Source organism: Echiichthys vipera, assembly GCF_963691815.1.
Source record: "Echiichthys vipera genome assembly, chromosome: 3".
NCBI lineage: Eukaryota > Metazoa > Chordata > Actinopteri > Perciformes > Trachinidae > Echiichthys > Echiichthys vipera.
The window spans coordinates 15,246,369-15,259,153 of record NC_139828.1 but is presented as its reverse complement, the minus strand read 5'-3'; the positions used below and the strand labels follow the sequence as shown (position 1 = coordinate 15,259,153).

The 12,785-nt window shown below is 39.2% G+C and overlaps 1 protein-coding gene across 1 annotated transcript; it reads right to left on the bottom strand.

Annotated features, from left to right (window-relative positions):
- Positions 1–43: 43 nt before the first annotated feature.
- On the bottom strand, positions 44–5,917 carry ctbs (chitobiase, di-N-acetyl). Its single transcript, XM_083940720.1, has 7 exons — positions 5,461–5,917; positions 3,945–4,083; positions 3,525–3,733; positions 3,198–3,369; positions 3,005–3,102; positions 1,654–1,815; positions 44–805 (listed from the first exon to the last, which is right to left on the bottom strand). The coding sequence occupies exons 1-7, from the start codon at positions 5,578–5,580 to the stop codon at positions 617–619; spliced, it is 1,089 nt and encodes a 362-aa protein (XP_083796846.1). The 5' UTR covers positions 5,581–5,917; the 3' UTR covers positions 44–616.
- Positions 5,918–12,785: the final 6,868 nt, after the last annotated feature.

Genomic DNA, 12,785 nt, shown 5'->3' with positions numbered 1-12,785 from the left:
TCTAAAGCTAATGAAGCACAGACTTCTTTTGTAGTTCTGGTTAATTGTACACCCCTTCTGTTTCTGTCTGTAGAGGGTGCAGGTACATAGTTATTAATTGCACTCTTTAAGCATTCAGCTTGAATAAAATGCTGTGTGTTGAACATGTCTCGGTTTGGAGTTCATTCACTTGTATGAGCTGCAATACGTATTTAAAAATCTTGTAATTACTTGGCAACATAACAGCATACATAGTCAGTTAACATAGGCGTTAAAAGTTGGATTTTAAAACCATTTATTTACATAATGAGCATCTGACAATTGGTATTCAGGTGCTTTGTATTGACCAAAAAATCCCCCGGGAAGTCTGGAAATTTGAGTCTGAAAAAGTCTGGAGTTTTGAAAATGTGTAGCAACCCTGAAAAGATCTCCGTAAGCTCGTTTGTGTCACATTTAAAAGATTGGTTGTCTTTTCCAGTTATTTCAGTAATGTCAGACACAACTACATTCAATAACATGGCATGCAATAAAAGCCACGATAAACTCTGAAGTACAAGTACTGCTAAGGGATATATTGACTTAACAACAAACAGGAGGGGTGATGCACATTTCTGCAGCAGTGTCAAGTGTATCCCAGCTAGCATCCTAGGAGTGAATTCCACATCTCTGTGGTTTGCTGCCTGGCAACCGGTTCATCGCTGTAGTCCAAGATGTTCCCGTTCCACGTGCCAATGCCCCTCAAACCTTTAGATTTCACTGCGTTCGCTTTGGGACAAATACTCTGTGGGTCGTCATACCAAACCTGATGAATCTGTCCTTTCTGGTCCTGAAAGAAAAAAAGAATCCTGAAGTTAAATGAATACATTTTAAAACCACATAATCAATTTGAGTTCTATATGGTTATTTCAGAAAAAGTCATAAAAAAGCTGTATTATAGTATGTCATAAAAAAGTCACATTATTTCATAAAAAGTAATGTTATAGTACGTCATAAAAAGCTTTGAAAAGTAATGTTATAGTACGTCATAAAAAGCCTTGAAAAGTAATATTATAGTATGTCATAAAAAGTCACATTATGTCATTAAAAGTAATGTTATAGTACGTCATAAAAAGCTTTGAAAAGTAATATTATAGTATGTCATAAAAAGTCGCATTATGTCATAAATAGTCATATGTCATAAAAAGTTATAAACAGTCATTATAGTGTGACATAAAATAATTATTGAATTTCATAAAACGTTAATTATAGTAAATCATAAAAAGTCAAATGTCATTAAAAAGTAACATAGTATGTCACAGTTTTGTTAAAGAGTAATATCATAGTATGTCATAAAAAGTGTTATTCTAGTTTTTCATAAAAAGGTATATTATATGACATAAAGTATTTTTTTAAAGTAATTATCGTATGTCATAAAAATGTCATAAAAAAGTAATTTTATAGTATGCCATAAAAAAATACCGTGGTAGCTCAGGTGGAAGTCGGCACTCACCTAAAATAAATGCCTAATTTGTTGAGTCATAATTTAACAGGACTAGAGGAGCTGAAATTAGTGAAGCTCTGACTTGGCAGAAAGACACATCTATGAAATAGGCCAACTAATAAAACATCTAACCCTGACACAGCTGTAGATCTTAAGGAAATGAAAGCCTAATCTATACGATAAAGATAGCATACCTTGTAATTGAAGTAAGGAGCTTTCTGCCTGTCATCCCAGAGCCTGCCAGACAATGAGCTGTTGACCTGCTTCATGATCCACTTGTATGTTTTCTGTGTTCCTGCTGCATCACTGCAGGGAGCTCCACGGAAAGGAACTTCCATTAACGAACACACTCCTTCCTGGTATGGGAAAAGATGTGGTACAGAGAGATAAGATACATCAGGCATTGGCTACACAGGCCCTACTTGTTAGTAGATTCGATAGAGTTGGGGCAGGAGGTAGAGCTGGTAGAGCTGGTCGTCCTTTAATCACAAGGTTGGTGGTTTGATCCTGATGAGCAGCTCCACCACCATTGGTGTATGAATGTGTGTGTGAATGGGTGAATGAGTAGGAAGGCGCTATATAAATGCAGTCCATTTACCGTCAAGTCATTGTTAGTTTCAGTCTTTTTATGGGATCTGTTGACAAAAAAGAACATGACTAAGCGCTACAGCCATGCTATGGCCATTGTGAGGCTACGGAGCCGTGCTTTGAGCTAAATAGTAACTTGATAACTACATCAATGATGCTAACATGCTCACAAGGACAATGCTAACATGAGGCTGATGGGATTGTCAATCGAACGACAAATGAAAGGAACACCATACTTGTTAAAGGCTGTGTAAAAAGTGTGATCTGAGTTTGTCATAATACAGACCAATGTCACAAACCACCCAGCCAAATGTGAATGAATAGAAATATTATAATCATAAAAACTAAGCAGTACTCTCTTCTCTGAAACGTTAAGAAGCGCTGAAACCACGCTTGACAGTAAGTGTAGGCAAAGTCTGAGCACACATGTCATTTTATAAGCATGTGAAAAAGTTAAAGCTTTGATTGTAATTCCAATTATGTGTTAACACCTGTATCCACGTTTGGCTTCATAAAGGCTCAGTTTTTGGACTCAGCGTCCCATAAAAAATGTGGTTCTGGGTTCTTTACCCTCTTGGTATTACTCCATGCCACCACACAGCAGCGTGTGCGCTGGGCTTTCTGTCTCTGTGGTTTCAGAGCGTCATTGAGCCATGATTTCAGGCTCGGAAAAAAAAAAATGTTCAATGCTCTATCTCCTTTTCACATGTTGACGGCAATCATTTCCTGACATGTACAATGTTTTTTTAAACAAATTTACTTCACACAGATTTTAAAAATCATGAAACATGAAAGTCTGGGCCGTATTTCACAGCAATCCATCCAAGAGTTGTTAAGACATTTCACCTAACACCACAAGCGTCGACCTCTGGAGGAAAGGTCAGTGGATCGGCAACGACTTAAAAACAATCAACAACCAACATTTTAACTGTGTATCTTTAACTGAACAAATCTTACTTGGGAAAAGTTGAGACACGGGTAGTCATAGCCGTACCATGGCACTCCCATCACTAGCTTCTTTGGATCGATCTTCAGACTCAAAAACTGGTCATAACCTTAAAAGAAAGTAATTTCACATGGTGGTGATGAGGAGTTTTTGCATTGACTGATTTATTCTCATTCAGTGATGAACAACAACTGAACAACATACCATTCAGTGTTTGAGCGAGTGGAGCGTTTGCCATTGCAATACAGTCGCCCAGGATCTGGCTCTGTTCATCATAGGACATCACAAACAGAAGGTCGCAGGATTCAGCGATGGAAACGTAATCGTAGCAGCGCTTGTCAATACTATTTGGTGACCAGGCGACGTCAAATGAGACCTTGAGATTGGGATAAGATAAATAAAACATTTACACCAGGCAGGTTAGGAAGGCTCACAGCACTTCATTCATTCAATTCGGGATTTGAGGCTAGAGAAACAGACTAACTAAAGCACCAAGTTTTTATTGGAAAATCTTGTCAAAACATTGTTGACCTGGGAGCCTGGGATCTCCCTGTGGAAGGCCTCAGTGGTCTCTTTGACCAGGTCTGTCAAAGCATGGTACTCTGGCGAGCCCTTGTCCACTGCTTGTTCGATGTCGATGTTGATCCCATCCATGAATTGACTCTTGGCCAAGTTGACCTTCTCTGTTATCCACACCGTCCTGTTTTGTTGGTCCACGATGTAGGGGAGGTGGACGTCACCTTTTCCCAACAACAAGGAAAGAAAGAGATGGCAGAACTATGAGGACAATAAGTCAATGAACTGTTGACAGCAGGAGCAAGAAGATGCGTCATAATAAGTGATCAGACATGTCAGGAATTGGATGAAGCTCTCGATGCTGCTATCATTCACTGGATTGATATATACCAACAAATCAAAAATAGGAATTTCAATCAAAGAAAGTTATACTACCTTTAAGTACAACCCGTGCTCCTTTGGAGTGGGCGTAACACATTAGTTGAGCGTCATATTTTCCAAACGTTGCCACAGTCGTCACCATGCTCCAGTTGTAGGAGGTCCATGTCTTTCCACCCACGTCAAACACAAACACCTGAAAACACAGAGACCCCACAGACATGACTGTAAGGTTAATTGCTCCTATTCATACTCTGTAAACATTTATTTCTTTATTTAGCAGTTTGTCAAATCTTTAATCAGTCTCACTTCTCTTTATCCTACCATAATAAGTTGCATCCTGAACTCTCAGAGAGCCCAGACCTCCACCAAGACCTGCCCTATCTCACAATGTTAATGCAAACGTTGCTGGGAACTTATTTTTCCAATTATTCCGACACCACATGAATCTAGCACAAATGGCCTATCTTACAATGTAAAGGAAAGTGAAAAGTAATTTGTGCTACACCCTTCTACTAAGTTTCATGAAAATCAAGTCAGTAGTTTTTTCCGTAATCCTCCTGACAAACAGACAAAAAAAATGAAAACATAACCTCTTGTTGTATTGATTATTTGTTAATGAGTCATTCAATTGTTTAGCCCAACCTGCTAAAGCTGGGGAAGGCAGTTTATTTTGGGAGATATTGGGGAAAATCCATAATAATCATAAGCATCATATTGTAATTCCAGTGTTCTGAGAAATAAAACTAGACTTCTGCACCTCCTATTGGCTGATTTCAGCCTTTAGAAAATCTAGGAGACTTTGGGAACGGCAAGAAGAGTCTCACTCGGATTCAAATTCTGTCTTTTTAAATGTTTAAATTTTTGCTTTTTACCTGATGCAACTTTAAATGTCAAAGATGCAAAATGACTGATGTCTGGCCTGAAAGTATTAAAAGTGAAATGCAATGTTTGTCAGTCGGCTAAAATTATTAGTTGTTTAGTTGGACCAGGTTTTGATTGATTCTCTGATGAATGACCAGTAAATTAATAGATGATGTTTTTGATGAAATAAAATGTTAGCTGCCAACAGAAACAGGCTGCTTTTACATTATCCCTTCCACATGAGTAAGGGTCGAAAAAAAAAAACCCATGAACTCAATTCCATAATTACATTCATGTCTGGGCAAAGGTACATGAAGTAGACTTTGCAATTTTGAAAACAATGCACAAAGCAAAACAAACAACACCACAGACTTAATGAAAATGGTTGCTTCAAAACCCCATTTAATAGTTACGGCAAATATAAAACATTCTACTGTTTAAGACAAGGTTCTGCTGATATTTTACAATTATATCACCAACATCTTGTGTTTCTCCATGACTGCAATACAATGTGATGTGATGCTGGCAGTCAAAAAAACAACAAACCTACTGTGTGCTTTGATAGTGAGCATTAAACTGGCATATGGTGTCATTTTGAGTAGCTGCCCAGTCCCACTAATAATCCCTAATATACCGTGTTGTCATGTTTAAATACTAAAGTGTCAGCACTGTGCTGCAGGTGGAGGTTTGACGTGTTTGTCAAAGTTACCTCAAAGTCCCTCTCCTCGCGGATCTGTTGACAGAGCTCCGGTGTCTCACACGGACACACGGCAGCCCTGCAGACCAGGACCATCGACGACAGACACAGAACAAGCAGAAGGTCGTACATTTTCGGAGCAGGAGGAAGTAAACAGATGCCAAGGAAATCACCACCAGTCACTTTCAGCCGTAAACACTTTCCTGTACGGAGGCTGTTATGGTACAAACTTCATCCAGTTACAATCCAACACCACGAGAGCGCAATGACATTAAACAAAAATGCTCTCAATTCTCATGAATAAAAACGTGTATTTTTCTTTAACCAAAACTAAGCTCCAACTGATGGCTTTTCTAGGCCTAATCATAGATTAGCATTATGAAAGAGTTTATGAGGCCTACACCTTGTGAAGATGTTAAGATGCTGTTCTGCTGTGCAATAATTGCTGCTGACCTTATATGCTGTTAGTAGGGTGACCAACCGTCCCTTAAAAACGGAATCGTCCGGTATTGAGCTGAAAAGGGACGCACTTTGTCCCGTAATACCGTGAGAATCAAAAATAGTATGTGAAATGTCAATAGAAGGAATGAATGAATGGCGCCTTTTTAGAGAATTTACGGTAAATGTATTCTCAGCCTCTCCTGCTCTGTGACCAATGAGCTGACAGCACACTCACACACGAGTATGACGAGGCAGAATCCCGCTCATCTCATTGGTCGAGGTACTGTTGCTTGCGAAGAAGATACCGGAAGACAACAAAGCAGCACGGACGCCCATCATGCCGACAGTACTTTACAGGTCTCGGCCGGCACATCTTCTAGCAGCAATGCAACCACTCCTCCGGGGAAAAAACAGAAAAGAATGCAAAAATAATGAGAGGAATGGTTTGAAGGAAAAACATGGGTGGAAAAAGTGCACGATAACATCTATAAAGCGCACTGCGCTGTGACTTTTCCCATAGCCCATGGTGGACTAAAGTGACAGGCTTCCAGAGGTGGGCAGTGGGCACACAAGAAACATAAGGGACACCAAAACTAGGGGAACCAGAGACCAATTTATATTCCACCAGGTAACGGCAGAGGCAGATATGGTATGTAAACAATGATTTTAACCCTCTGGTTAAGGTTAATATGGGGAAGTACAATGAGTGTCTGAATTATATGGAGAAATATATAACAATATTATTTTCTGTGTAATTAGAAAGTACAATTGCAAGATGAGTACATTAAGTAGACAATAGTACACCAAACTGTTACATAGATGAATAACAATAATTACTAATAATTAATTAAAGGAGAGCTCATTGTCACTCTAAATGATGAGATGTCTGGCTCTGAGTTTTACTCTGTGGCACTGGAAGGCAAACAGCTCATGGCTGCAGCAAGAGCTCAGAAGAAGTACAGACGGAAAAATAAATAGACTGACAACAACTGTTTTACTCAGACTTTATGTCTGCACTTTTCCTGTTGCATTAATTGTGTACTATGTTCTGCTTTGTGTTGTTTTATATTAATTTATACAGTTTTAAGTTAGGCAGGAAAGATATTTATTTTATTCTGTTAATTTTTGTTATTTTGTATAAAAAAATGCTGATAATTGTTTATTTTCTATTTATTTATACTACTTAAATATGCATCTAATTCAATTCAGGTTTGAGTCAAATAGCAAAATAAAATCGCTTCACATATACAAAAAAGGGTTAAAAAAGGCAGCCAGCCATGCTAATAAGGTGTCCCTTGTTCCTTTTTCAGGGAGTTGGCAACCCTAGCTGCTAGTTCATTACTATCATGGGCATGTGCTATTTATTTATGGTGCCTATTCCCCTCTCACATTACCTCTCTAACACTTATACATAACATATTTATAATGTCTATTATATGTATGTTATTTTGTTTTTTCTTACATCCAATTGAATTAAATTAAATTGAATTGAATTGAATTGTCTTTATTGTCATTGTACCAGTACAACGAAATTTACAGTCCAATCCCTTAAAGTGCAGAAATAATTTAACATTATAATCATGAAAAATAATAGGCTAGACCTTTAAAAGACACATTTTAAACGACATGCTTACACACCAACATGCACACACACACGCGCACACACACATGCACACACCATAGCAGCGTAAGGAGACAAAACTAAAAACAGTAGATTGCAGAGACCCTGAGCAAAGATAGGCACATATTGTCAACATTGAACATCAGAGAGAGCAACAGTATAGTGCACATTTGGTGATCATAACAAAAAAGTGGTGTTGAGTGCATGTACTTTGCATGTCAATACTATAACACAGATGGAGATTTATAGGTAAAGGTATTTCAAGTCAAGTCAAGTCACTTTTATTTACAGTATATAGCACATTTAAATACAACAGGAGTTGACCCAAAGCACTTTACATTAGAAGAAATCAGGTTTGGGCAGGACAGTAGATAAAAGGAGCCCAAGAATACACAGGTCTTGCATAAAATAAGTAAAAAGAAAACAATATTAAGATCAGCAATCAGCATATAATAAAAACAGGTGAAATAGAATCAAGCAAGAAAATAAAAGAAGTAAAAAGTAAGAAGAAGGTTAAAAGCAATAGACTAAGTGAAATAAAATATATAAAAATAAATTAAAATAAAAATAATAAATAAAAAGGCAGTGGGGAATAAGGGAGGGTGTTAAGGGTTGTTAAAGGCAAGAGTGAAAAGGTATGTCTTTAAATTAGACTTAAAGCTGGCAAGGGTGGTAGAGGACTTAATATGGAGTGGAAGGGGATTCCACAGGTTTGGGCCAACAACAGAGAATGCCCGGTCACCTTTTGTTTTGAGACGTGTACGGGGCACAGATAAGAGCTGTTTTGTAGATGACCGGGTCGACCTGGGGGTGGAGTGTGGGGAGAGCATTTCTACAATATAAGGGGGGGGCTAAGCCATTAAGAGCTTTAAAAACAAAGAGTAAAATCTTAAAATCAATTCTGAATTTGACAGGGAGCCAGTGCAACTGAGCCAGGACTGGTGTGATGTGCTCTCTCTTTTTAGTGCCGGTGAGCAATCTGGCTGCTGCTTTCTGGACCATCTGTAGTTTGTGGATATTGGTTTGAGTAAGACCTGTGTATAAAATATTGCAGTAATCAAGTCTAGAGGTAATAAAAGCATGTATGAGAATTTCAAGATCATTCTGGGTTAAAAGGGATTTAAGATTTGATATTACTCTAAGTTGATAAAAGCCACTTCTAACCACACTGTTGATTTGTTTATTAAAATTCAGAGAGCTATCCAGACACCAAGATTCCTGACCACACGATCACGTTATTGGAGAGGGGACCAAGAGCACTGCTGAGAGGCTGGTGACAGAGGGAGGGGGAGCAAATATAATGACTTCTGTTTTGCTATTGTTGAGTTGTAAGAAATTGCATGCCATCCAAGATTTGATATCATTGAGGCAACTATAGAGTTTGTTTAATGTGCATGTGGTCTGAGGGGCAACTGGGAGGTAGATCTGGGTATCATCAGCATAGCAGTGGTACTGGATGCTATATTTGTGAAAGATGGAACTGAGGGGCAGCATGTAGAGAGAGAAGAGGAGGGGGCCGAGGATTGAACCTTGGGGGACCCCATATTTCATGGTGGCAGAGGAAGAGGAGTGATGACCCAGTTTAACTGAAAAAGTCCTGTCTTTTAGGTAAGAGGTGAACCAGGTTAAAACAGTGCCCTCCAGCCCAACCCTATGTTCCAGCCTCTGCAGAAGGATTCCATGATCAATAGTGTCAAATGCAGCACTAAGATCTAATTAAAAAAACTAGAATGGCGCAGGAACCAGAGTCAGTGCAAAGCAAGATGTCGTTGTATACTTTTAGTAAGGCAGATTCAGTACTGTGGATAGCTCTAAAACCAGATTGGAATTTATCTAATAAATTAAAACTGTTTAAATATGTTGTAAGTTGCTGGAAAACCACTTTCTCTAAAATTTTGGATATAAAAGGTAGTTTTGAGATAGGTCTGTAATTTTTTAAGTCGCTTGAGTCAAGGGAAGGTTTTTTTTATGAGAGGTTGCACAGTAGCATGCTTGAAAGTGGAGGCGACAACACCAGAGACTAGTGAGCTGTTTACTATAGCCACAATGAAAGGACAAATAATGGAAAAGATATCTCGAAAGAGCTGAGAGGGAATGACGTCTGAGGGGCAGTGAGTGGGTTTCATCCGTGAGACTATCAGAGATAGCTCAGAGGAGGAAACTGGTGCAAAGTGCTGAAGATCGCAGCTGGTGGGAGGTTGAGGGTCTGCAGGGTCAAGAGGAGAACTAAGTATATTGGCTCTGATTGAGTCAATTTTTTGAATAAAAAAAGTTTAAAAGTTTTCACAAGCTTCAGTGGAGCTTTCAATAGTGTGGGCAGCAGGGTTTTAAATTAAGTTAATAGTTTTAAAAAGCACTTTTGGTCTATGAGTTTGCTTATTATTTATCTCAGCATAGTAATCAGTTTTTGACTTTTTAACAGCAAGCTGATAGCGGTTTAGGCTATCGCGCAGAAGATCGTAGGAGATTTGGAGCTTGACCTTCTTCCATTTGCGTTCAGCTTGTCTGCAGACACGCCGGAGAGCACGGGTGGTGTCATTTAGCCAGGGTGAAACTACCTTTGCTTTTCTCCGTTTCAGAGGAGCAACCTGATTCAAAGTATCCATACAGGCTGAGTTAAAGAGAGAGGCCAAGTCATCAGCGTTTGAGCAGGTGGGAAACGAGACAGAAAGATTTGACTTGTGGGCTAGCCTAAAATGGTCAGAGAATTTTGACGCAGTAGCGGGGTTTAAGATCCGTGAGAGAGAGGGGGGCTGAGTGGGGGAGGGGTCAGGGCGAGCAAGAGTGCACTCAAACTCAATCAGGTGATGATCTGATACAGCAATAACAGAGATGGAGAGATTGGCCACATCAAAACCGGAGGAGAGAACAAGGTCTAATGTATGGCCCTTCTGATGGGTAGGACCAGACACTGACTGTGTTAGATTAAAAGATTCTAAAACATTGATGAAGTCATTGACCATTGGTTTAGTTGGACAACATATGTGGATGTTAAAATCACCAACAATCAACAGTTTTTCTGTTATAGCTTTTGGATAAAAACTGTTCTTAAGTCTATTAGTCCGAGCATTTAGAGACCTGAAACGTCTGCCCCAACTCAAAGTGTTGGTGGCCTGGGTGGGACGAATCCCTTAGAATGTTTCTAGCCCTACTAAGACAGCGAGAGCTGTACAGTTCTTCCAGGGTGACGAGTGAGCAACGAGTGATCTTTTGGGCTCAGGATGCTTTCTATGGAGCACAAGCGAGAAAAAATCCTTCGTTTTATCCAAGTGTTCTATTGTGTTATTTGTATCTTTGCTCCCCCACCGGGACCTGAGTGCATCATTCCGTTTCCTTACATGTACCAACGTAATCTGGCAATGACAATAAAACTTCTTGAATCTTGAAGAACCTATATGCTTTGGGTTTTGTAATTGTCCATTTCATAAAGACACATAGGCTCTTTAAGTTATCGCACTACAGTGTCTGTCATGCTCAGTGCTATGTTTTGTAAAAACAGTAATGGTATTAGGCTTGTATATGCTACTAGGCATATGGAGAGTTGGGATGGTGGATGCAGGGGTTTGCCGCAGGATCTGAAATGACAGGAGAGGTTCAGAGCTCTAGTAGCCCATAAAATGATTATGAGGAACTGGCTTAAATCCCACCCACCCACTTTAGACCAATGGACCCAAAGAGTCAAAGCTGTCAATTGTATGGAAAATATAACAGCAAAACTAGAGCTCAGGGGGGATATTTATTTAGAGAGGTGGTCGCATGTCATACAGTATAGAGCAAATTAACTAGAGTGTAAAATTATAACTGGACGCTTTCAATTAGGAAAGTAACTCCCCACCTCTTATGTGTTCGTAGTGGTATGTCTATTTTTCTGTATGTAATTTCATGTCAATACTATCTGTAACATGTGTAGTGGTTAGCACTGTCGCCTCACAGCAAGAAGGTTCCAGGTTTGCATCCCGGTTTGGGGCCTTTCTGTGTGGAGTTTGCATGTTCTCCCTGTGTCAGCGTGGGTTTCCTCCGGGTTCTCCGGTTTCCTCCCACTACCCAAAAAGACATGCACGTGTTAGGTTAATTGATAACTCTGAATTGCCCATAGGTGTGAATGGTTGTCTGTCTCTGTTCGTCTCTATGTGCCCTGTGATAGACTGGCGTCCTGTCCAGGGTGTACCCCGCCTCACGCCCGATGTCAGCTGGGATCGGCTCCAGCCCCCCGCAACCCCAACAAGCGGTTGAAGATGAATGAATGAATGAATGTGAGATGCTTTGTCAAAGTTCTTGTTTTAATAAATGTTCAAGAAATGACAGAAGAGTTAGTACATGGTACATGCAAGTCAAATGTTCAATTAGACATGGCTGACATTGTGAAGTTTATTTATGGATGAAGTGCTGGTAGAAATTGAAAAATCCCAGAGGGCGCTGTGACTGCTTGTGAAAGAAGGGGCCGGGTCATTCTGTGACTGTTTTGACCTGGGTGGTGTCCATCTGGATGCTGCCTGCAGTGACAAGGAAGCAGTGCAACAACACAAATATTGCACATGTTCCTGTTTGGTCTTTTCATAAATCAGAATATAATCCAAATATACAAAAACAAACATAGTGGTCACTTTGTGTGTGAAAGGCAGGGTCTGGCTTACATGCTTAAGTTATCTAGATTTAAAAAGCAGCAACAACTAGTTTATCCATGTAATCATTTAACAATATTAACAATCACATTTGCTTTAGGTTCTCATTCTAGTTTTAATCTTTTGCTGGATAGTTAGTAAAATTAAACGTGTACACATTCTGAGCCTGGTTTTATAGAATATTAATGGAGTCTTGGTGGCAGGGCATACATTTTGCAAGACACTTTAAAGTACTTTAGAATAAATATTTTTATTAAAAAATATATCATCATAAATTTGGATATGATTGAATTGGTTTTGGTTAAAAAAAAAATTCAATGATGTGATTTGAAACAGTTGGTCTCATGCAGCAACATCTCTCTTTCTTTTTCCTTATCTTAAATTTTAACGTTATTTTTCTGTTTCAGAGAAAAAAGACGTCAACTCCAGATACAACAAAACATTCGTACCGAGCAAACCCACTCTTACCCAAGTGTACTGGATGATGAATCCCGTTGGATCATAATTGTTCATTCGCATACGTTAACGCCCCCTAAACGTCATATAAAGACACTCTGGCACAAGCCCAAGAGTGAAATCAAGTTGTTCAATAAACTTTGACAAGGTAAACATCTTATTTTCCAGAGTGTCAGTATATATTTATATATACAGTA

What these genes read in the sequence shown, in the direction of transcription:
- ctbs (XM_083940720.1), bottom strand. Translation starts at nt 5,580, where the DNA reads ATGTACGACCTTCTGCTTGTTCTGTGTCTGTCGTCGATGGTCCTGGTC. An exon ending in AGCACGGGTTGTACTTAAAG is followed by an intron (nt 3,734 to 3,944) that starts GTAGTATAACTT and finishes TGTTGGGAAAAG; the next exon opens with GTGACGTCCACCTCCCCTAC. An exon ending in CGTGTCTCAACTTTTCCCAA is followed by an intron (nt 1,816 to 3,004) that starts GTAAGATTTGTT and finishes TTCCCATACCAG; the next exon opens with GAAGGAGTGTGTTCGTTAAT.